Source organism: Bubalus kerabau, chromosome 8 (assembly GCF_029407905.1).
Source record: "Bubalus kerabau isolate K-KA32 ecotype Philippines breed swamp buffalo chromosome 8, PCC_UOA_SB_1v2, whole genome shotgun sequence".
NCBI classification, from domain to species: domain Eukaryota; kingdom Metazoa; phylum Chordata; class Mammalia; order Artiodactyla; family Bovidae; genus Bubalus; species Bubalus kerabau.
In genome coordinates this window covers 120,165,299-120,190,270 of record NC_073631.1, presented here as the reverse complement: position 1 = coordinate 120,190,270, position 24,972 = coordinate 120,165,299, and the positions used below count along the sequence as shown (strand labels likewise).

Below are 24,972 nucleotides of genomic sequence, written 5' to 3'. Positions count from 1 at the left end.
CCGCCTGTCGCATTGAAGCACCCCAGCGGATCCCCTTGTCACTGTCCCGTGTGAAGGGCAGTGTTTCAGGACTCCAGCTGTGCCGAAATGAGACAGACACAAGAGGGCAAGGAAAGTCCTTCAACTTTTGTTAAATCTCTTTTTTTTCTTTTGGTAAAGTCTCTCTCTCTCATGAGTTTGAACAAGCTCCAGGAGTTTGTGATGGTCAGGGAAGCCTGGCGTGCTGCAGTCCACAGGGTCGCAAAGAGTCAGACACGACAGAGCGACCGAACTTAACTGAAAGTCTCTGTCTGCTTCGCTCTGTCTGTCTCTTGAGTTTCTCTCTTTGTCTATGCCTCTCTCCTCTCTCACACACACTCTACATCTCTGGCTGAGCCTCATCTGTTTTAGCATCCTCTGCTTTGGGAGATCACAGTGTGGGAGTAATGAGTTCCTCTTCCCTGTTCCTAAAACATCAGAGTCAATAAAGGCCCATTACCCCAGAAGGCCGTCTCCCCCGCAGCCTAAAAGGTCTCTTTTACATAGTTTTCCATTCCTCCTTCAGCTTTATGTCCCCTTAATGATGACTTTCCAGTCTCAGTTAAATGTTGCAATGAAACAAAATTACTTACATAAAGCTCGAGTGCATAGAAAGAGACGTGCGTGGCTCAGCCTGAGTGGAGAGCAGCTGGACATCACAGCAGGTGGTAAGCACCCCTGCCCCACCTGGTCTTCCGCAAACCTCAGCTGTGACCACTCAGAACTGGTTCTCATTTCAGGCTTTCATCCTTTTGACCTACATGGCCACCAAGGCACAGTGTTTTGTGGTCCCTGAAGAGTCTGCTGAACCTTCCATCGGCCCAGGGACATGGGGGGCCGTCTGGGGGCTTCCAGAAGAGTATTCAGGCATTGAGGTCTGTGCCTCTGTCCTTCAGTTCTGGGGCTTTGACCCCAACACCTTAGGGCCCAGAGCCTCCTCCATGCGAGGCAGGTGGAGAGGCCAGAGGCTGGAAGCGCTGAATGTCTGAGTGGAAGTGGCCACGGTGCCCGCACGGGAGGGCACTGCCTGCCCCGCCCGCCATCCGTGCCCGGCTCAGGGGAGCAAGCACTGCCCTCGCCAGAGCTGGGAGGAAGGCCCCAGAACGTCTCCCGACTTTACCAGCTGGTGTCATGATGTGGAGGGGCGGCTGTGGATTTTCTAATCAGCGTTCCCCAGCTATTTCAAAAATCTCCCCCTCAGGACAAGCTTATGCGGGCTCACATCTCGCAGGATCTCAAGTCAGCAGTAGATCGCAAAAGGCAGAAACTGGAAAAAAGACTGGGGACCAGGCACTGATAACGTCCTGAGAGAAGGCAGCTGGGACAAATGTTTAAGGACTCAGCTCTGGATTCCATAAATCAGTTAATGGGTTAGCGATTGCTTGGTTTTCTGATTTTCATGGGTCTGTGGTCTTCAACCAGAACGGGTCACTCTGCCAGTGTCTGAATGGCGCTGGAGACAAGCACCCCATGGTGAGGGTGTGATTCAACTCCATCCTGAAGGCAAGCCTGGGGCACAGTGCAGCCTAGTCCCACGGGGGCCTGTGAAGCCTGGAGCAGAATGCACGGGTGTGTCCCTGGAGCCCGCTTCACATGGTGCGTCCTGGCTTCCCGGTGGGGCCGCTCCGTGCTGGCTCCCGAGGGAGGGCCCACGTCTGCCCCGTCACACTGCGGGTCACCAGCCCCGGGTTCCCTGGAGACCGATAAGTTCTGGGCCCACAGGAGAGGTGGGGCTTACGTTCTAGAACCAGTGGGGTGGGCGGGCCAGGCTAGGTGTCCATGAAGCCTCCGTGTGGAATGAATTTTGTTACCTTCAGATTCTTCATACGCCTCACACCTGGGGAGGCACACGGGCACAGGGACTGGGGGAGAGATTCAACCCTCAACAGAAGCTGTGCGATGGGGAAGTCATTCGGACGCTTAGAAGAACCGAAAACATAATGTGTTGTGCGGATCTAGAACCTTGTGGCCCTGTGGTTTGGTCCCGAGGGCCGGGCAGACGTGACCCCGTGACCTCCAGGAAGGCTGGGCCCCTTCCTGGGAACATCTATTTAAAATCCCAACACTTCCTGGGCTCGTGTCCCCACGGCTGTTGGTTTTTCTATTAATAAAGCAAGTACCATATGCTCAAACTCCTGCGGCAAGAACAAGGTACTGGACGGGAGTTCTCCATTAAGGCCTGCATGGTCATCTGCTCTTTGGGGATGGCTGGCACCTGGTGGTTCCCAGGCCTGGGGCCCATTTTCCGTGAATGGACAAGCTGTGACCTTGGGAGGAAGGCATCGTGTCCTGGGGAGGGGCCCACCCAGCCACAGAAGCCTGGGGTGGGGCCGACGCTGGGGACGCCGGGCCCCGGGCTCCGCCGGGACTTGCTTGGGGGCTTGGAGACATAAGTGCATGTGCTACAGACACGGGCCTGCGTGTCTGGCCTCTGGCCAGTGCAGGGCTCACTTTGGGGCACCCTGACCCCACGACGGCGACGGAGAGACGGCCTCTCCCTCTGCTGGGAGACCGGGTAGGAAGGTGCGACTGACCTGAGACCTACGGCCTGGATCTCCTTCCAGGCACCGGCCTTCATTCATAGGATCTGTGACAAGGACATGGCAACCCGCTCCAGTACTCTTGCCTGGAGAATCCCATGGACAGAGGAGCCTGGTGGGCTGCAGTCCATGGGGTCGCAGAGGCTCGGACACGACCGAGCGACTTAGCAGCAGCAGTGACAAGGGCGCGTCTCCACGTCCAGGGGGCTCTGACGTGGAGAAGCTGAGCTGCCATCTCACCCCCACCCTGCCCCCCAAACCTCCCCAAACCCAGCCCTGGGCAAAGAGAAAAATTACACTGAAAACGCAGGTTGTATAGAAAGAAAGGAAAAGGAGGTCCCACGAAGGGAGGACCAGGGGCAGGGAGAAACAGATGAGAACCCCTGACGAATTCCCAGCACACGCGTGTCCTGCGGGGGGTCAGGGGGGCAGAATGGGGTGGAGGAGGGGGGCACCCTGTGCTGGGCCCCCCACCCTGCTATAATCGGGGCGTTTTCCTCCTGACACCCACCCAGGAAAGCCAAGGACAGGTAGACAGCCCGTCGCAAAGTCACCTCCTATGTGTACAGACTTCACGCCGTCACACTGAGCGCTCCCCCTGACATTCAAGTACGAAAACACAGCTGAGGGAGGTGGGCAGCGCTATCCGGTCCATCCCATGATGCTTGCAGAGCAGAGAAAAAGAACTAAGTGCAAAGAGGTCAGGATGTGGGTTCGATGGGAAAGGGCAGGGGCAGGACCCCGGCCTCTGGGCCCAGATGACGTCTCGAGCACAGGCAAGCTCGGACCTCACATGTTTTCCTTCAAGCATCTGCAGCCTGCCTTTCGGTGGAACACTAACATCAACAAGACTCTCGACATTGGGGCAAAGGGTCTCAAGTCCTTACGAGATTTTAGGAAACAAAAAAGACTAAAAGAAACTGGGGTGTCCGGGAGCGTCAAGATTTCAGCCAGCGATACCCGAGTTTCATTAAAACTCCACAACCAAAAGATGGAGATGTGTCGGTCCTAATCCCACAGTCGATGCATAATTAAAGAGCTTTAAAAGCCTAACCACTGAGCATCGTGTATTATTTATCAGTCTCTCAGGATCAGGTAATTAATTGTGAGAAACATTTCTCAAGACCAGCGGGAATTCTTCCCACACGTGGAGAGAACGTTTTCCCCTCAGAGTTCTCCTTTTCCTGATTTTTGTTTCAGGATGAATTAGAACAATCAGGGACCCACAGGGCCCAGGCAGGACTATCAAGGGCAGACTCGGCTTCTGACTCTGTGAGCTGGGGCTTGCAGTAAACCGATGGTGTCACACGACGGCCGGCTCCACGGGGCCCACCCATCCTGGGGTCTCTCCCCTGCCGTCGGGGGCTGCTCATTGGGCAACACAGCCGTTAATTTAAAGGACTCCAAGGAGACGTGGAGAAGAGCGCTGATCACAGGCACGCGAGTCACTGATCAACCTTTCATGGGAGACGGAGACCTACCAGCTAGCGATTTGGCTGAGGCCCCTCGGCTATCAGCCGTGAAGTGTGAAATAAGGTGAGTTTGCTTCCCAGGTGGCGCTAGCGGTAAAGAACCTGCACGCCAAGGCAGGAGACGCAGGAGATGACGGTTCGATCCCCAGGTTGGGAGGACTCCTTGGAGGAGGAAATGGCCACCCACTCCAGTATTCTTGCCTGGAGAATCCCATGGACGGAGGAGTCTACAGTTCACAGGGTTGCAAAAAGTTGGACACGACTGAAGCGGGTGACCACGCATGCAAGGTGAGTTTGCAACGACAAAAAGTTACACCCCTAGCTGTCTCTTGAGTGGTCCAACGAGGGGGACAGGGCACCGCTACCTGCAGCGACTCACTAATGTCTTCGAGAGTGCTCGGGCAGGCCGAGCCGCCCTCACCGAGTCCACCCCCCCTAACGCCCCCACGCCTGGCGTCTGGGGGATGGCAGCCGCAGCGGTCTCGCAACCACTACCCGCACCCCCCGGGGGCCCCTAAACCTGTTGCTCAGTTCTTCTTACTGACCCTCAGGGCGCCCCCGGCCCTGCAGGAGTTCCTCTCCTGCTGATTCCAGATCTGGGGTCTGCGGCCCCGCCGTGGGAATCTGCAGGGCAGGGTCTCCACTGTGCAGGCCTCTCCCGCATCTGGCGGCCAGCGCTGTGTCCTGAGCCCTGGTCCTGTCGACCCAGTGGTGAGCACGGCCGCCCAGCAGAGTCACTTCCTGTCCGAGCACAGCGCCTCCGTCTCCACCCACTCTGGGCTGGGCGGGGCCTGTTGCCAGGCGGGAGGGCGGGGCCCGCAGCCTGTGCCCCTGCGTGAGCTCTGGGAGCAGACCCGCCCACCTCTGCCCTATGCGGGGCATGAGCGATTCTCCTGCTGTGAATCCTGGAGGGGGTGTCTGGTTTGCTTTGCTGACTTGTTTTCTGGTTTTTTAAAATTATTACTTGTTTGCCACACCACATGGCCTGAAGGATCTTAGTTCCCTGACCAGGGATTGGACCTGGATCTGCTGCAGTGGACACGTGACATCTTCACTGCCGGACCCCCGAGGAAGTCCCTGTGGGTTTGTTTTAGAGTTTCCCAGCCTGACCTCGGCATCCTCTCCCGCTTCTCTGACTGGGTTTATTTCAGTACAGGGAGGATGCTGGGCTGCAAAGCACAGGTCAGGGCCCTGCCCTCAGCGTTGAACTTGGGGGAAATTCCCTATCGGGAGTTCCAGCATTTGCTGTTTTTGTCGCTGGGCCCTGGCCCCTGCCCCGGCCTCCCGGGCCTGACGTCCTGGACAGAATGTCGCTTCTTCCTTGGCTGATGCTGCAGTCTCGCCCCAGCTCGGGCCACGGGCACCTTTCCAGTGGAGAGCCACCAGGGCATCCCCAGAGATCCCCCAGGCTTACGCCCCATCCTCATGACTGGATGGTCCGTTCATCACACAGTTTCCATGGAAACTCTTGCCTGCATGCTCCTGGGAGGCAGGAAGATACAAGAGTGACTATGGACCACAGCTATGGTCACCCTGGCACTCAGAGGGTGGGCGACCCAAGGAGAAAGACAAGGGAGATGATGGGCAAGGACATCTCTGTGGGCTTCTCTTGGGAGAAATCCAGACCCTTCCCCTGCACTCAGCTGGGTGCTCTGGGGGTGCCACGCTCTGGGGGGCTCAGGCCTGACCTTCGCCTTACAAACACCTCTGCCTCTCTGTGGAAGACACTCGTCCGGCCCTGGGCAAACGGCCGTCTGAGACCCTGCCACGTCTGCCAGCAGCCGGCGGGAGGTGGATTCTCACGGGACATTTCACAGCCCCGAGATGACACGTCATGATGACACGTCCTGCCACGCCCACGTGGTTCCGCGTTCGCTGTTATCCAGCCTCACGCTAAATCTTTGGGGAAGATATCTGAGCTCTTCGTTTTCAGACGATGAACCTGAAGGTCAGACGAGGTACGTGACTGCCTCAGGGTCACCGGTGGCAGCGTGGCCGCTCAGGGACGCGCCCGCGGGTCCTGGGGCCCTCACACCCATGCTGAGAAGCGCCTGGCGCAGAGCTGGGGGTGTCGGAGGTGCGAGCAGACCTTGCTGAGGTGATGGGTGGCCCGCTCACCCCTCGGGAACCCATCAGGCCTATTTTTAATCTGCAAGAAGTTCATGCAGCTTTTTATACATGATGGGCATGTAGTGAGGAGGCCAAGTTGGAAACACTTACTGGCTGTGTGACCGCAGAGAAGTCACGCAACGCTTCTGAGCCCAAGTTTCTGCAGCTGCGGCAGGAAGTTCGTTCCTGTTTAGTCATGTCAGGCGAGCCGTGGAAGAGGCAGTGGGTGAGAGTGAGCACACCTGCCGCGGGCCAGCCCCGCCTGGCGGTGTTATTAGCAGGCGGTCTGGAGTGACGCCCCCACCTCGCCCCTCGGTCCTGAGTAAGGGGACTGTCTTCATTCCCAACACCTCTCCTGCCTCCTTTGGGGATAAAAAGAGTGAAGCTCATCATTACGGTGAGATTAACCATTCCTGGGCTCTTCAGTGATCAGCCTGCTATTTTTGCTGAAGGAAGGATGCGGAAGCTCTGATGGTAGTGGGAAAAAGGAGGCCAGCTAAGCTCCCTCAGGGGGAGTCTGGGACCCTGCACCTGAACCCTGGAGCCGGGGCTGCACCGCGAGGATGGGGGAGTGTGGCCGTGTGTAGGGACCATCCCGGTGGGGAGGTGTGCGGGCAGGGGTGGGTGTGACTGGACTCGAAGGCGGAGAAGGAAGTGGAGGATCCAGATGAGGCTGGACCAGCCCCGGGGGCGAGGAGAGCCTTGGGGGCCAGCTGGATGCGGCCTGGCCGGCAGCTTCTCCCCAGGGGCCTGACAGTCTCACTCCCGGCCTTGGACCACTGTCCTTGTGCTGATGTTTACAGGGAAACAGGAGGACATCTCGCCGGGGGTCAGAGAGAGCACAGAAGCAACGAGCCAACACCGAGACATCTCGTCCCGTCCCATGCCAGACCCGAGAGGGTCCCCACTCAACAGCTGCGGCCTCTTCTGTGTCTTTCTACAAGGTAAGACCCCTTGCTGCCTGAGTCAAGGTCACCGCTACTTCATGGAGCTGGAGACGGGGCTACCCAGGAAGAATGCTCATTTCACTTCAAACCCCGAAAGCGCTGACTTACTGGACTAGAGGTCTGCCGCCTGCCACCCGGCGCTGCTGCTGGTCCAGGCAGCACCTCCTGGGTCGGGGACTCCCCTGGAGGCTGATTAAATTCCAGTATTCTCATCATCACCTTTATGCCCGTGTCCCTCTTTAGAAGCGAATTGCAATATGAATTTTTAACTATGTAATGTCTACAAACCACCCCGAAGCACACTCTTTACCAAGTGACATGACCATGGTGCTCAAGGGTGAATGGCTGTCAGGTGAGGGGGGCACGCCTCCAGCTCGGGGACGCTGATGTAGAGAGAAGGTTCCAGGGTGACGCTTGTATCTGCACAGACATCCTCTCCAGGGGGAGCAGGAAGCCTGCACTTCCTACATAGACATATGGAGACAATAACTCAAGAGTGAACAGCTCAGTGGTTCTCAACACTGGTGCTGGAGGAGAATGGACCACACGTTCACGCTTCTGGTGCTGACGATGCCAGACGAGAGAGGTGTGTACCTGCTATGTGACCAGTTTTGGAAAAGTTCAAGTGTCAGTTGCTCAGCCGTGTCTGAGTCTCTGCAACCCCATGGATTGTAGCCCGCCAGGCTCCTTTGTCCATGGGATTTTCCAGGCCAGAATACTGGAGTGAGTTGCCTTCTCCAGGGGATCTTTCCGACCCAGAGATCAAACCTGAGTCTCCTGCATTGCAGGCGGATTCTTTACCATCTGAGCCAGCAGGGAAGCCACTGGTTTTTTAAAATTCCAAGATAAAGAATAACAGTAGCTTCAACGGCAACAGCTGCGGTCCACCTGTCCCAGGGGCTGTTCTAAGAATTGTAAGCGCGTCAGTCCATTTAATTTCCAAGATGACCTGAGGAAACCTAGATGGTCTTCACGCTTGTCTTGCAGATAAGAAAACAGACCCAAAGAGTTCAGATCTCATTCTGGTTCACGGTGCTTTTACGTGGTGAAGCTATGATTCAAAGGCAGGCACGGTGGCTGCAAAGACCCTGCCCTTCCCCTCCCAGCTTTGCCGCTCGCACATGAGAGGGCTTTGTAAAGCCCACCACAAGCTGCAGGCAATTTTCTGGGAGATTTCCTGGTCTGACCAAGATTTCCCATCAGGTAAATCGGAGAAGTAACCAACAACCACATCCAAAGAGCTACAAATCCATGGTCTGAATAAGCATGCAGAAGTGAACATGACTCTCAGTCTCCTGAACTCCAGGAGTCTCTAAATCTATCAGTCCAGCCAGAATGAGGCTCCACGGGCGTGTCTACCACCAGGATGCAGCCTGCTAATGACTGAAGTACCGGATCCAGGTACTTCAGAGATGTTAGCATTTGAAGAGCTCAATCAAGAATGGACACTCAGAGGGGCTCCATGAGCTTTGCAAAATATTAGGATCAAAATGTGTATATGGGGGGGTGGTTTAATAACAGTGTGAGAGGCATCAGAAATACTTTCTCGCTGATAAAAACCTGGTGTGCATGTCCTCTACCTGCATCTGACAGTCCTGTATGAGGGCTGTCCGCTGGAACCTGTGGCCACAGTGGACCCCGCAGGCTTGATCCACTGATGACAAGTACAGAGCTTGGGCAGGGGACATGGGAGCCTAGGTATACAGGTCAGCACACACACACCGCTCGCCAAGCATGGAGTAAACCACAAGTTTAGTCAAAGACAAAGGCACATTCCATGGGAACTATGACTTAGAATTTCACTTTAGGGAATCTGGCAAGATTGGGGTGACCAGGATGATTTGGGAAGAATTCTTTACGGGAACATATTTCCCGTGGAAAGTACACATTTTCAAAACCACCCCAGGGAGCTCCACAATTTGGTCATGACAACATTACTTCCCACGTGAGCCATTTCCCCAGTCAACTCCCTGTCTCCTTGAGAATCCACCTGCCAATGCAGGAGATGTAGGAGGCATGGGTTCGACCCCTGGGTTGGGAAGATCCACTGGAGGAAGGCATGGCAAGCCATTCCGGTATTCTTGTCTGGGAAATCCCATGGACACAGAAGCCTGGTGGGCTATAGTCCATGGGGTCGCTAAGAGATACGATTGAGCAACTAAACAACACACACACACACACACACACACACACACACGCATCTGACTGCCTCGGCATCGGAGGTACGGATGTCTCATAAGACAGCAAAACAGGTAATGACTTAAAGTTTCATTATTGAAAAGTTATTGGCCAAAACCTCTGTGCTGTACCACTATGGTAGAAGCAGTGTTGGTCGCTCAGTCGTGTCTGACCTTTGCGACCCCATGGACTGGAGCCCTCCAGCCTCCTCCGTCCATGGGATTCTCCAGGCAAGAATACTGGAGTGGGTTGCCATTTCCTCCTCCAGGGGATCCTCCTGACTCGGGGATCAGACCCACGTCTCTTACATCTTCTGCTTTGGCAGACAGGTTCTTTACCACTAGTACCACCCGGGAAGCCCACCACACCTCGTGTATATGATGGCAATGATCAAAATGGAACTACTGTAAACAGTATTGACTGGAAAATACAACCATCTCTGTAACACTGGAAACCATGAACCTTTCATAAAAATTTGGACAATCCAGCCCTTTGCTCATAAGCTTACATATTAGGAGCTTTGCAAAATCACTAAGACTTGCAGGAAAGTACAAATTCCTAACAGAATCTCCCTTTCTGAGTTCTCAAAAACTGAATATACCTTTAGTTTCTGGGTAACCAACTTTGAAGTGAAAGTGAAAGTGTTAGTTGTTCAGTCACGTCCAACTCTTTGCAAACTCGTGGACTGTAGCCCACCAGGCTCCTCTGTCCATGGAATTCTCCAGGCAAGAATACTGGAGTGGGTTGCCATTCCCTTCTCCAGGGGGTCTTCCTGACCCAGGGATCAAACCCAGGTCTCCCCCATGGCAGGCAGATTCTTTACCACCTGAACCACCAGGGAAGCCCAACTTGATCTTAGTAAACCTTGAAAGAGTTGTGGGACACTTTTAAGTCATCTTTAACCTCATATTAAAATCAAAATGCTATGTAACTGCATGACATTTGCCCAGAAGAATAAAATATGCACTTTACTCATCAAGATAAGTGTGTGGCCGCTGTGAGGGCAGGAATCTGCAGAGTCAGTGAGGCTCGTGGTCTGATGTCACAGACGGCCTTGAGGGCACTTTTCTCAGTGTGGGGGCTGCTTCAGTGAGTTAGGGGGTTTCCTATGGAGTGCATGTAAACCTCGGCTCGAGGGATGGGGGCTCCTGGAACTCCCCTGCATCTCCTCCTCCTCTTCCTCAGCCCTTGATATTCTGAAACATTCAACATGTTCAAAAGATCCTTTCTGGGAAACAAAACAAATCAATGTGGCATCTGACTGCCAACAAACCTATGGGCCGTGGAGTAGCTCAGAATTTACGTAAGCTCTGCTTCTCAGAACTAACATCTCTGAGTGAGTCAGGCACCCTGCAAACGCTTTCAGGGTATTTTTTCCTCTAATCTTGCCCCTTACTGTTTTTTAAAAGGAGCATTTGGAGGTGAAGCAGTTAAGTCACAGATGAGAAAAAAGCAGGCTTCAGAGTTTACCTTCCCATTACTAAAAAGGAGCTGAGATTCCTTGCAGGCTCCAGGAGTCTAAGCATCAGTGTATATAACCTTCCAGGGAACAGCACTCAGCAGACTGAGCTGTACATCAACCATGATTGATTTAGAATATTGGGGCCCTGTTATCACACCAACACAATTCCCTGTAAATGCCCTAAAGAAACATTTCTTTTCAACCAGTCTGCTCAAGCAGAAGCTTACCTTGAATTGCAAGGCAATGAGTTTTTTTTTTTTGTTTTTTTTGTTTTTTTTTTAGGAAGATACTAAAAAAGATATTCTCAATTTCCTGGTGATGGAGTTTTAAAGAAGATTATTCCTAGAGCGGGTCGAGGCTCTTCCTGCTGGGACCCCAGTGCCCCCCTGCTCTGGGGGCCATGGGGTTGTTGCCCTGACCCCTCTGCCACCTGTAGGCTGTCTGTCGCAGGACAGCAGAAGTGTGGTGGACCCTGTCCGTTTCGTCCCGTGATACCCTCGGGCGAGCCCAGTGAAACCTCAAGGTCGATTCTCCTGGGGCCTGGAATGCAGCTCAGAACCAGACCCGTGGATGCTCTGAGCAGTGGTGACCACGATGGAATAAACATGAGGCTTCCGGGGAGACCACAGGGAGGGGGACCGCTGTGATGAGCGCTCCAGCGTTCAGCCAGGAAGCCAGCTGCACAGAATCAGGACCGTGGTGGCCTCTGGGAAGGGGCTTGGTGGAGGGAGGGCCTTCTGAGATGAGGGAGTGTTCTGTGTCTTTTGAAGGATTTATTTCCTTTCAGAAATTATTTTATTATTCTTATTGTTTATTTTTATTTTTTGGCTGTGCCACGTGGCATGTGGGATCTCAGTTCTCCAACCAGGGACTGAACCTGCACCCCCAGCAGGGCAGAGTGGACCCTTAACCACTGGACTGCCAGGGAAGTCCCACATTCTACGCCTTGATGGGGTTGCACAGAGCATGTTAGTAAGCCCATCGAACCGTGGCCTTGGAACTGTGCATTTAACTGTCAAAGACTTCCATCTCAATTAAAAAAAATGGAAACCCAGTCACAGAACCTTGAGCCTCAGTGGCTTCAGTGAGATTCCAGTGGGAAGTGGGACTCAGCATATATGTTTCTGTGCTTTATTCTTCAGGATATAAAAAAGCTGCTGCAATGCAGAACCCAGATTAAGGGATGCACCACACCAACGAAACATGAGATCTTCCAGGCTTGTCACGCCCAGGCATCCCAGAGCCCCCAGTCCAGCCCTGCACGGTGGACTCCTGCTGTGATCATGGGTTCTCAGGCGGGAAGGTCGAGACGGGTACCAGCTGTCTATCAGCCTGGCGCCCGTCCATACCTGCATGTCCAGGAAGGGCAGTCCTGCAGCTGAACAGTGACACCCCCCAAGAGCATCTCCCCTGACCTCATGCCAACTCGGGCAGATGACCTGCCCTCACCACTGCCTCTGCGGTAAAACGTCTGTGACACGCTCATCTAAGGATGCGCTCTCGACGGCGCCATGGACGGGGTGTCTGTGGCCTCACAAAATTCACGTGGAACCGAATCCCCGCGGTGATGGTGTCTGGAGGCGGGGCCTTTGGAGCCTCCATGATGGGATGAGTGGCCCACCAGCGAGATGAAGGGGCCAGAGCTTGCTCCTCCCCTCCTTCTCCCCCCCGCACCCCCATCCTGTGAGGACACAGGGAGAAGGCGGCCATCTGCAAGCCAGGAAGAGAGCCCTCACCAGACATCAGCGCTGCCGGAGCCCTGATCTTGGACCATGTGAAAGAGACAGAAGGTGCTCAGGCAGCCCAGACTGTGGTCTATTGGTATCACAGCAGCCTGGACTACGGCAGGCGACATGAGGTGCTAACAGGCACCAAAGCACTTAGCATGGTGCCTGGCAGCTAGCAGCATTCAATACACGACCATTACCATCACAGCAAAGTTCTCATCAGCACGGAAAGTGAAAGTGAAAGTGAAGTTGTGTCTGACTCTTTGCAACCCCATGGACTGTAGCCTAACAGGCTTCTGTGTCCATGGGATTTTCCAGGCAAGAATACTGGAGTGGGCTGCCATTTCCTTCTCCAGGAGATCGTCCCAACCCAGGGATTGAACCCGGGTCTCCCACATTGTAGGCAGATGCTTGCTTCAGAAAAGAGCTGCTCACTCAGATTTCAGAGGTTCAGTAACGCCCACCGCCGGAGTCCTCTGGCATCCCAGTGGCAGGAAACATCCAGTGAGGTGGATGGATGCACGCAGGCCAGCACGTCACCCTGCCCCGTGGGGGTTTACCCTCTGACGTCTTCCCCAGGCAGTACCAGGTGCTCTGCCTCTCGGAAAGGGAGCAGGGGACCTTGGAGTCTGGACCCTGCCTTTCCAGAGTGACCCCCAGCATGGCACAGGCTGGCGGGTGCCCAGCACACCTGGCCACCAAGTGAGAGACCGACACTGCAGGCCCCCGCCGGCCGCCTGCTGCTCCCTGGGGCTCCACACGCCCTCTGGAATTTAGCTGAAGCTCCAGAAACCAGAGCTTAATCGACAGAGTCCACATCACCACCACGAACCGCCGTGAAGCAGTGGCAGCCGCGCCCACAGGACGGCGCCCCGCCCCCCGCGTACCTTCGTACAGCCAGTCGCTGAGGCCGTTGTAAATCACACCTTCCTTCCCAGTGGAGACCACGCGGATGGCCTGCTTCCCGACGTGCGCACAGTAGTAGATATTGTTTTCAAAGATAAATATCTAATTGGAAAGAGAAAAAAAGCACAGCATTAATCAAGGAAGCAGTTCCAAACAGGATGTTCTTAAAACCCCAAAGCCAGCCATTTGGTAGGCATTTTCCTGGTGCATTTATTGGACAGAACAAGGGTCTCAAGATCCCTTGGGGCTCATCTGCCTCCAACACCATCTACACTGAGGGTCAGTCAGAGCCTCAAACTACACGCAGTTCACCCAATGCCGTCATTTACCACCTGCACAACTGATCTGAAACCCGTGGGGGTGTTAACATCAAGTTGCCTTGACTGTGTTAGCAACTGTATTTTCCCTAGAAGTTATGAAGGGGGGGCTGGGAAACTGGAAACCTGAGACTTATTCAGTCAACATTTACTAAAAACTACGTAGTGGACTTCCCTGGTAGCTCAATCGGTAAAGAATCTGCCTGCAGTACAGGAGGCCCGGGTTCAGTCCCTGGGTTGGGAAGATCCCCTGGAGAAGGAAATGGCAACCCACTCCAGTATTCTTGCCTGGAGAATCCCACGGATGGAGGAGCCTGGTGGGCTGCAGTCCATGGGGTTGCAAAGAGTCAGACATGACTGAGTGACCAACACTTAGTGGGGAGAAGTGGGCAGCAGAGGATGACACGGTTAGCTGGCATCATGGACTCAATGGGCATGCATCTGAGCATTAAGTTCATATCTCCCACTAACTCTGGGAGATAGTGAAGGACAGGGAAGCCTGATGTGCTGCAGTCCACGGGGCTGCAAAGAGTCGGACATGACTGAGTGACTGAACACTACCATCACTTGGTGGGCACCTGCTCTGTGCCAATCCTGATACAGCACATTGATGGACGAGGTGGGACATATCATGCACTTTTATCCTACTTACAGTCTGGAAAAGAAGACAAACTTTAACAGGAGAATGCTCTGATGGGGACAAGTGGAGACGTGGGGACATGTGACGGTACCGCTAACTTAGGACAAAGGACAGGCCTGAGAAAGTGACTGAAAAGTATATATTTTTTTAATTGTGGTAAAACATGCTTGACATGAAACCTGCCACCCTGGCTACTTTTCAGCGCATAGTCTGGTAGCATTAAATGCACTCACACTGTCCTCCAACCGTCCCCACCGCCATCTCCTGGACTCCTGGCATCCTGCAGAATTAAAGCCCCGCCCCCATAAAACACTAACTGCAGTCCCTGCCCGCAGCATCCTCCGTTCTACTTTCTGCGTCTTAGGCACCTGACGACTCCAGAGAGCTCATAGACTAGAAAAGTGCAGTGTGGGTGCTTCTGTGTCTGGCTCAGCTCACAGAGCAGGACGTCCTCAAGGTTCACCTGGGTTGGAGCAAGGGTCAGCGCTCGAGAAAGTGGGTTTTCGGTTGCGATCCGGACAGGGAGCAGGACGAGGAAAGGGGGCAGAGAAATGAGATGACACGGGGCAAACAGCTTTCGAGAAACCAGAGGCAGGGCTTGGGGGCTGGGGGAACTGGGCACATACTCCCAGTGATCAGAATCCTGCCAGGCACAGGACCCCAGGGGCAGCGGGAAGCCTTGGCTGAGGCTTGAGGAGGGAGCACCAGGGTTGGGGTGAGTCTTCTGCAGGTGAGCCCCGGGCCGTGAAGATGGATGCAGGGAGGACAGGCAGGCGTCAGCCTGTCACCGCAGGAGTGAGGATGGAAGCGGACTGGCAGGGACGGGGGGAGGATGCCCTGATTGTGGCCAGTGCAGTCGTGGAGGAGGCAGAGAGGGCCTCCATCTGCTGGCCGGGTGACCCGTGTTCAGCACTGGGGTGCCCTGGGGGATATTACAGCTCTGACCTTGGGTCAACCCCAAATTCTCTGGGGCTGGGGAGGAGTGCGGTCTAGGTCAGCAGCTCTCAAACTCGGCTGTGTATTAGAATGATCTGAGAAGCTCTGAAAACCCTACTGCCAGGTCCAGGAGCCCAGCCCAAGGATCAGAATCTAGGGGTGGGACCCTGGCATCTGTATTTTAAAGAAACACTCCAGGTGATTCCAGTTCAGTTCAGTTGCTCAGTCGTGTCCGACTCTTTGCGACCCCGTGAACTGCAGCACGCCAGGCCTCCCTGTCCATCACCATCTCCCCGAGTTCACCCAAACTCATGTCCATCGAGTCGGTGATGCCATCCAGCCATTTCATCCTCTGTCGTCCCCTTCTCCTCCTGCCCCCAATCCCTCCCAGCATCAGGGTCTTTTCCAATGAGTCAACTCTTCACATGAGGTGGCCAAAGTATTGGAGTTTCAGCTTTAGCATCAGTCCTTCCAATGAACACCCAGGACTGATCTCTTTTAGCATGGACTGGTTGGATCTCCTTGCAGTCCAAGGGACTCTCAAGAGTTTTCTCCAACACCACAGTTCAAAAGCATCAGTTCTTCGGTGCTCAGCTTTCTTCACAATCCAGCTCTCACATCCATCCATGACTACTGGAAAAACCTTAGCCTTGACTAGACAGACCTTTGTCGGCAAAATAACGTCTCTGCTTTTGAATATGCTGTCTCGGTTGGTCATGTGCAGCCAAATCTACGAAACAGCAGCCCAGGGAAAAAATCCAGCGTCTCCTGGGGCTCTTAAAGTATGGATAAGCCTGTTCACAAGGCCCTGGTCAGTTCTGCGTGTTTTCTGTGTCTAAATGCTCTGCCTTCCACCCCCAGGGGGAAGCAAATCTCCAGCGTCTATAGAAGCGGAGCTACGTGGACCAAGAACAGGACTCAATCTTTTTTTTTTTTTAAGTAATTCTAAAAAATATATTGTCAGTGTCATTGACGAGGCCAGTGAGAGGGTGTTTTGCAAGCATAGGAAACAGCGCAAATATTGACATTTTAAACAGAATTATGCCGAAAGGGCAGTTCCCACAGACGGTTCTCATGAAAGGATGGAGCTGAAAACACGTCAAGTATCAGCTTCCTGCTCAGGCCTCCTGCCTCTTAAACATTCACTTCAACCAGAAATGAGCTGGAAAACTTCCAGACACAAGTACACATCCTCGTTTAATTTCTGCAGCTGTTCTTACGAGTTTGCCGAAGGGTAAAGATGTATTATGAAATTTTAACTTCTTTTTATGAGTTCTAAGCCTAACAATGCATTTTTGAATCAAGTCAGACCATAGCCAATTAATATTCTGAATAAGTAAAATTTGCTATGATAGATATTAAATCCATTTTCACGCTGGCTGCATTTTTAATGGAAGGAAAACAAAAGGGAACAAGTTGTAGGGAACAACACATTTTGCTTTGAAGATGTTCACGTTTACAATGGGAGTCTGGGTTCTACAGAGCTTCAGTCCCCTCCAGGCCCCACAAGGGTGTCTACACCCCGTGCTCCGGGAGCACCACAGACCTGCTGCGGGACTGGGCCAGGGCTGGACTCCCAGAGGTCCCTTTATCTGTCACTGGAGATAAAGGCATGGGCTTCCTGGGTGGCTCAGTGGTAAGGAATCCATGTGCCAATGCAGGACACACAGGTTCAATCCCTGGGTCGGGATGATGCCCTGGAAGAGGACATGGGAACCCACTCCAGTCTTCTTGCCCGGGAAATTCCATGCACGGAGGAGCCTGGCAGGCTACTGTCCATGGGGTTGCAAAAGAGTTGGGTATGACTGAAGCAACAAAACAATAATGAGATAAATGCAGAGCCCAGTCTTACGGTGGGCATGAGGCTGAGTGAGCTGACAATGTCAAAGCACTGAGGACAGTGCCCAGCAGTCAGGGCTCAATAACACACCCGCTAGTCTTTCTGTGGTTAGTCTCATCAGGACAAAGTTTTATTCTGCCTGGAGGCGTTAGGAGAGGATTCCTGGGGGAAGTGACCAGGAAGAACACCCACGTGTTCCCAGGGTGGTTACAAGAAAGCCCAGAGACACATGGATCCCAAAGGGGAGCTTGTCATCTCAGGACGCCAGGGATGGGACAGTCACCACGATGGCACAACAACGGCACGATAGCCGTTGGTTCTGGAAAATCAAGGCCCAAAGGGAGCTATACTGCCCAGCTCAGGGCTTGACTGAAAGGCAGCAGCACAGCTCCAGTGGATGATAAAACAGAAGGGACGCTGGACTTGAAATAGAAACCTGAATTCGAGCTGAGACTGCTAGACATCCAGTTCTGAGTCCATTGCTCAACCTTGTCCTTGAGCTTGTCCTTGTAACTTAATCTCATGTAACTTAATCTCCAAAACACGAGGTTGACTGGATGATCCCTAAGATTTCCTCCATATTTAAGCCCGTTGAGTCCAAAGGTATCTGACATCTGGAGAAGACGTTCAGCAAATTAGTGATCCCACTACCACACTCATAATCGAAAGGAGACTATCCTGAAGGGGAAAGTCAACATTCACAGTGAACCCAACACATTACTATTCAGGGGGAAACAGTTCTCTGGATTCCAGGTAAAACCCCCAAATATCACTCATCCCGGGTTTCAAAATTGACATGGCACAGCAACTGCCCCTCTCGAGAACACATTCCTGGAGTGGTCACTATCCCCCTTGTTTCTTGCTTCTTCTCTTGAGTTCCCCTGCTTCCTGACTGAGCACAATTTTACTAACATTTCCACAATAAGGGAGGATGAAAGATCCTGTTACACAGGACATTAGTTTACTTTATAGGGCGAGATGGAATGGTTCGGGTGGTCAAGGAGCACCCACTGGTTCAGCAGTGACGATACGCTGTATTCCTACGGCAAACGGGATCGTCCCTGTTGTGTTCACTCTGTTCCCACTGGAAACTCTACACAGTTGACCCATGCCACTGGAACACTGCACACGGATGAAACACGTCACCAGAACATGGAAATTCTGCCTCTAGACCTTGAAACCTGGCCAACGCATTCTTCAGCAGACTGTGCAGGAGAAGCAAATGGCTGACGGAGAGGCCAGCTGACCTGGGGAGGCTGGTGCCCATCAGGTTCCTGTGTCCACCTGGCCTTAGCTTCTGCGTGTATTACAGACGTCACCTCGGGTCCCCTGAAGGGCTTCGTCCACGGGCCACAGAGCAGCAAGTCAGAAGCACCAACTGTGACAGAGGGACTGGACACCCCTCCTGCGTTCGGAGCTGCATGGCCTCTGCACAGAACTCGACCTTCTGGTTAACTTGCTGCTTACTGTCTGGACACTGGTCAGGGCGGGTGCGGCTGCAAGGGGCGCACACCACTGCTGACACGGCGCAGTTGGCCGAGGAGAACGGCACCCACCGGGAGGAGCCGTCGCCATGGCCTCTCCGGGTGCGCGGCTCCAGTCCCCAGGCGCATCCCTCTGGGCACCTGGCGGCTCGGGAGGGGAATAAGGAGGGATTCTACGCCCATCCACGGGGGTCCTGGGTCCTGCGCTGTCACCTGGCAGTGGGGATGCGGAGGGGAACCCCCAGGGCCGCGAGGAGTCCCGGGGGGGCTACACCCAGGAGAAGCTGCTGACGAACGGCCCCTGTCCACACCCTGCTGAGCTGAGCTGGTGCCAGGCTGGTGCCAGGTGTGTGAGTCGACCTTTCTGCTTGGCAGATACAAGAGTCCCTGTGGGTGTTTCTGAGCAGCCATCAGGCTCCTGGAACAGCCCATGTTGCCTGAGTTCAGGTCAGGAGACAGCGCTGACTGGGTCTCCACTGGAGTGAAGTTGTTACGCAACAGTGACAAGAAGGATGTTCACCAACACCCACGGGAGGGTGAATACAACGCCGCTGGGATTATCTTTTTGAAAAGCAAACCGGCTGGTGGGAAATCACACATGAGTTTGGCCGACCATGAGGTTGAAACCGGGACAACAAATGCCGCCGACCTCTGACTGTCCACAGTCAGCATTTCTGTAGCGTATATGGGAAAAGTTAAAGCTCACAACCCTGCAATCACACCGATACATGGCACAGGACTATTTTTGATAAAATAGACTGTCTGGTATTTTATTCCCTTCTAGATGAGAGACAACGTGAGAGGGTTGGTGGGTGGGGTATAAAATTTACTTTTAATAAAGCTAAAGTTACATAACATATGGTTTTGCACACTGTTTGAGAATCTATATCAGAAGTGCTTTTCCACATCATTAAGCATGCTCTGAGATGTGCCTTTTAGGAGATACACCGTAGCTTATTTCATTATGTCCCTGCTGTTTGACATATATTCTGGTTTTTATCACAATGAAAATGCTCTCGTGTGCGTCTTAGGACTTGGCGGGGTCTCTGCCATTTCCCAAGGAGAAATTCCCATGAGTAGAAACCATGCCTCCTGCTCCTTGATCAATTAAAAAAAAATGGGTGGAGGAGACGAACAGGTGGGCCAGAGAACCGCATGAAGTACTGACCATACAGAAGTGTTCATACCAAGAACAAAAGGAAATCTGGTAACAATGCGAATATCTCGTTTATCAGATTTTCAGACTGAACAGCAACACCCAAAGTTGCTCGGGAGGCCCTGTGCTCTCCTGGTGGGGGCAGAGGCTGGCTGCACCCACAGTCAGAAAACCACGTCGAGAGGGACTTTTCTTGGGTAGATTATGTGAGAAAGATGCTGGACAGAACATATAGCCTTCTCAAACCGTGTCTACAGAACCTGACGCCAGTGGGAAGCTGCAGCCTCTGATCTAAAGGGGAACAACAGATGCATATGTGTGCAGACGCATGCTGTCTCCTAGGTCAGCACGCCAAGGTGCTGAGAATCGCTCTCCGATTGCTCAAGCTCATTTCGGGAACTGAGCAATTCTTTCCTTACTCTGCTCTCCGAGCCCCTGCTTTGGCCATTCTACTGCTCGGCTGGGCAAGGAAGTGGCCGTCTGTGCCTCTAGTTGGTGTCTGAGTCTGGAAATGCACTGATGCTGGGGGTGGCGGCGGCAATGCTGTTGAATCACTGAGGGTTTTCCAGACTCTTAGTGGCTCCTGTCCAATTCGGGAGCATCACCATCAACGCCACAGACGCGCGTGTGAGCACCTCCAAAGAGCCGGGCAGGGCGCTGGGCGCTGGCTCTGCGGTGCTGGAGCCACAACTATGCTGTGTGAGCAGCTCACGTTCCCCGTCCACCCACTGCCCCAGATTCAGCACACGTGGCTCTCAGGTTGGTTCCTGCCCAGGCGGCGGTGGGACCTGGCAAAATTCACACAATTGTTCTGCCTTTGGACTTTTGCACCCGTGAAATACAGATAATCATACCTGCTGTGTCTGCCTCGTGGTGCTATCAGGAGGATACAAAGGGAGACAGTTGTGCTGCAGAAATGCTGCAGAAGAACTTGAGGGTTTTAAAGCACATTTAAAGGAAATGCACTATTAGCATAATAACTATCATCAGCCCATCCAGTCCTTGCTGCTAGGATACCGATCAAATAACGGAGTCCTTTCAGCTTCCCACGCCGGCACTGCCCATCCCAGCCTTTCCTCCAGAAGTCAGCGCAACACAGCGCGTCACGTTTCGCCGCAGCAAAATAACACGGGATTTAACGCCAAAGAGCAGAGTTCAGTGCCGAGAAAGAGAAAGTCTTGCACACTATCTAAAACCATCCTTCTTACTACAAAGTACTCACATTGCTCGTCCTTTCAAATGTCAGCCACAATCTAGGAGAAGCATCTGAAACATCACCATACAGACCCTCCCCTCAGTGCAAATGGTGGAGGAAAAGCGTGCTTTTCAGAGTGGGGCCCTCAGGAACTCTCCCACTGCTGAACTCGCACTCTAATCTGCAGAGCTCAGAGGTGCTGTTTTTCCAAAGCTGAGGGAAAAGCCTCAAAATGAAATAATGTTCCGGTGCAGCTGATGGTTGTGCTCAGTCCCCTGGGACATGGGAGCTGAGCGAATTCACAGCGACCACGGGGACAAGGCTCGGGGCGGGGGAACCTGCCTAGCCCCCTCTCCTCCCCGTGGGCCTCTGAGTCGTGCGCCTGCCCGTGGACAGCCTGGTCAGCCTCCCGAAACACCAGGCTGGGGAGTGCTGGGAGGAAGTGTGTGAAGGCACTTCCTGCACCAGGGTCAGGGCACCTGGGCGCAGGGTCGCGCAGGGCTTCCGAGCCAGGACGTGGAGGGCAGGCAGCAGCTCGTCAACCCCGAAGGTGCCAAGCCTGCCATGGGATCCGCCTCTGCAGGCCTCCTACCCTCTGCTGCCTGTGGCCCTCAGCTCAGCCCCTGCCAGAGAGCTGGTGCTATCCATGGCCGCGCCTGGACAGGGCCACCCCGTCCCTGGGGCACCCCCGTTCCCGGCTCATGGGGGCGGGAACTCTCGGTACCCCCGGGAAAGGCCCCTGGAATCACTCGCTGTCTGGGGTCAGAGTCTACCACTGAGCAAGTCGCCTTTCTTTAGAGGATTTGGGCAGGAGGGACCTTCACAGCCACATGGGGGCCTCTCTCAGGGGCTTCGGGGCCGCTGGCAGCTCCTGGAGGGGCCCCACCCTCCCTGGGGGCACCACCTCCTGGGCTGAGCTGCGCGCCCCTCAGCGGCGCTGTGGTCACCGCCAGGAGTGTGGCTGCCCCGCGGCCACGGCTCATCCTTCCAACAAAAGGAGGGTTTCCCGGGTCACCAGGCTTGGGAGAGTATTTGCCTCTTTGTATTGAGAGGGTAACAGGCAGGGAGGCCAGGGGTCTCCAAACGAGGAAATAGCCTGCAAGTGTCAGACATTTTTATCTCTCTTAAGCGGCAGGAGGAAACAAACTAGCAATATTTTTTCCTTCTCTATACAAATTTAAAAGGAGGTTTCTCTTAAAACACTGTGTTGCCATAATGACACTTGGTTTCACCTGAAGTTAACTATTCTCAAACCTAGAGATAACCAATGCCTTTTTCTTATGGAGATGTTTGTCTTAAGCTATGTTAATGTGCTATGCATTTACCCCAGACTCTGTCTTCAAGTCGGTTCCGCCTCTTGGCTCAGAACCTACTTGACAAACCAGTATGTTATACTCAGATATTGTTCCCCTAATCTATGTAAATGAAACTATTTGTATGGTGGTCTGCCCTTCTTCAAGATTCAAGTTAATCATTTTATGGCCCAGGCTAAACCATTTGGTGCCAAGATTATCCCAAAATGCATCTTATGGGTGAGGGGCCTGGTGCCATTCTGAATTTTAAGACATTCCTTTCTTTCATTAACAGACTGCTAGTGACTATATAACATCCAGCTGAAGACTAGCAGGGGGGCAGTCTTTCTGCCCCCTTCTGATGCCTATGTCAGAAGCTTTCTCTATCTCCTTTATACTTTAATAAAACTTTATCACACAAAAGCTCTGAGCGATCAAGCCTCGTCTCTGGCCCCGGATTGAATTCTTCTCCTCTGGGGGCCAAGAATCTCAGTGTCTTTGTGTGATTCAACAACAACCTTTCAGTATAGAGGAAGAGCAGTATTTGTCAGTCCTTTGTGGTGGGGACATATATAAAGATGCGCACTTAACTTTTTCAAATCTAGTATGCACAAATTATTCACATTTCAATCTCACCAAAATTCAAACGTATTAAAACTGATGGTGTGTCAACGCTAAAATTGTAGCATATTTTGCTTTTTTGGAGGTAAGTGAAAAAGCGTTGATCTTACAGTAGATATTCATTTATATTTGATGAATTTGGGGGAGCAGCATTTGATATGTCATTCTACGCACTGTTCAAAGTGCTTTATATATATTAACTTTTTTGAGGGAATTATTTTGGTGGTAACCCCTCTCCTTCCTGGGTAGGGAAGATCCCCTGGAGAAGGGATAGGCCACCCACTCCAGTATTCTTGGGCTTCCCTTGTGGCTCAGCTGGTAAAGAATCTGCCTGCAATGCGGGAGACCTGGGTTCGATCCCAGGGTTGGATAGATCCCCTGGAGAAGGGAAAGGTACCCACTCCAGTATTCTGGCCTGGAGAATTCCATGGACTGTATAGTCCAGGGGGTCGCAAAGAGTCGGACATGAATGAGTGACTGCACTTCACACCTCTCCTTCCAGCATTTTTTAAAATTTATTTTTAATTGGAGGGAATACTTGCTTTTGTCTTACTCCAGGATGCTCTGGCTGAGCACTTGGCAGAGATCTCCATGCTCCGCTGGCCCAGGTTGAAGCCGTCCCTCCCCCATGATCTGCGGCTCTGGCCTGCCCGTGAGCACCACCTTCTGCCCTGGACACCAGCTCGGACATGCGGTGCGCGCCTGTGTGCCCTGAGAGCCTTCCCTCCCACCCCTCCCTGGCCTTGGTGACGCCCGGTGTGGGTTCGGTCCAGGTCATCCCTCAGCGTCTCCCTGACAGAGTTACGAAGTTAATGGTTTCCTGCCACTGGGTTCTGGCGCTGGAAGGCCCAGGGATTACTGATCTACCTGGTCCCATAGAATATGTCTTTTCACAGTGAGAGAGAGTGAAACAAACACCCAGAGGGAAGTGGAGCTAAAGAGAAGTGAAGGCAAAGGGAATGCAGAAAGGGAAGGTACGGGGAAGCATGCACGCTCCGAGGATTTACTCTGGCACCTGGTATAGCTGTGCCTGGTCCCCAGCCTGTGTCTGCCCGTCCTGCGCAAGTAAGAGTCTCTTCTTTGTTTATTCCATTTTAAGTGTGAATTCTGTCCCTTGTAACTGAAAAACCCCAGTGAATGTACACTCTTCTGTCACCAGTTACCGTGTTTCTGTGGTCTGCCTTCTCCCTCTGAGCTCTCTCCTGTGCCAGGTGTTACGAATAATGATGAGGTCTTTGCCCCCAAATAGCTCCAGGTTCAGGCACATCCTCATCTACGCTTAAAAAGAGATGCACAAAATTACGGCAGATAATGAACACTAGTTCCTACGCTGCACCCAGGGATCAGAGCTTTGGTTTCTGGAGGAGATCTCATCCTTACATTTTCCAAGTGATAGCTCCAAGAGAGTAATTTTTTCTGGCTCACTGAAGGAGACGGCTGATGCAATCCAGAGATCCACAGACCTCTCAGAGGCTGGCAGGCATAGAGATGAGGATGAATCAACAGAAGCAAAGATGAGAGGGCGGGTGGTCCGGGGTGGATAGAGCAGTGATGTGGTCATCAGAGGTCGCTCCGGACACTCCCCACACAGCCTGCCTCAGGCTGGAGTCCAGACTGGGTCACACCCACCTGGGTAAGTGATGAAGTGCATGCTGCTCTCAAATTCCCAAAACGCCCGCCGAAAAAAACAGCAACTGCCACAACCAAGGCATGTGGGAAACTCAAGGGGAACCAGACTGGGTGGCACCGGACTGTGCCCAGGGATAGGCCGGGACTCCAAGCCGACCAGGGCACCAGACTCAGCCTCTGGTTAGCAGCACTGGGGCCCCTCTGCTGGTGGGAGGCAGGAGGAAAGAGGTTGGAAGCCCACCCCATGGACAAACCTGCAGAGTCAGATAGGAAGAAGACGCTTGGAAGTGGGCCTGACTCAGTGGCTTGCAATGCAAGTGAATTCACCCAGCCCGGAGATCGCTTAGAGGATGAGACGACTGTGCTGAGAAGGAAGAGCCAGCACCACCAGGTCACGTGGGGAGGGGGAGGCCAACGCACACGGGTGGGGAGGTTTCCGGGTGGGGAGGTTTCCGAGGACAGGTGATGCTGGATGGCGGGGGCGAGGGTAAAGGGTCAAGGAC

At 53.3% G+C, this 24,972-nt stretch overlaps 1 protein-coding gene across 1 annotated transcript in view; it reads right to left on the bottom strand.

The window, feature by feature from the left end:
- Nucleotides 1-24,972, bottom strand: part of DPP6 (dipeptidyl peptidase like 6) — a 785,445-nt gene that overhangs the window by 107,934 nt on the left and 652,539 nt on the right. The window contains exon 8 of the mRNA XM_055591348.1: nucleotides 13,341-13,461. Within this exon, the coding sequence (XP_055447323.1) occupies nucleotides 13,341-13,461 (121 nt within the window). The remainder of the gene's footprint in view (nucleotides 1-13,340; nucleotides 13,462-24,972) is intronic.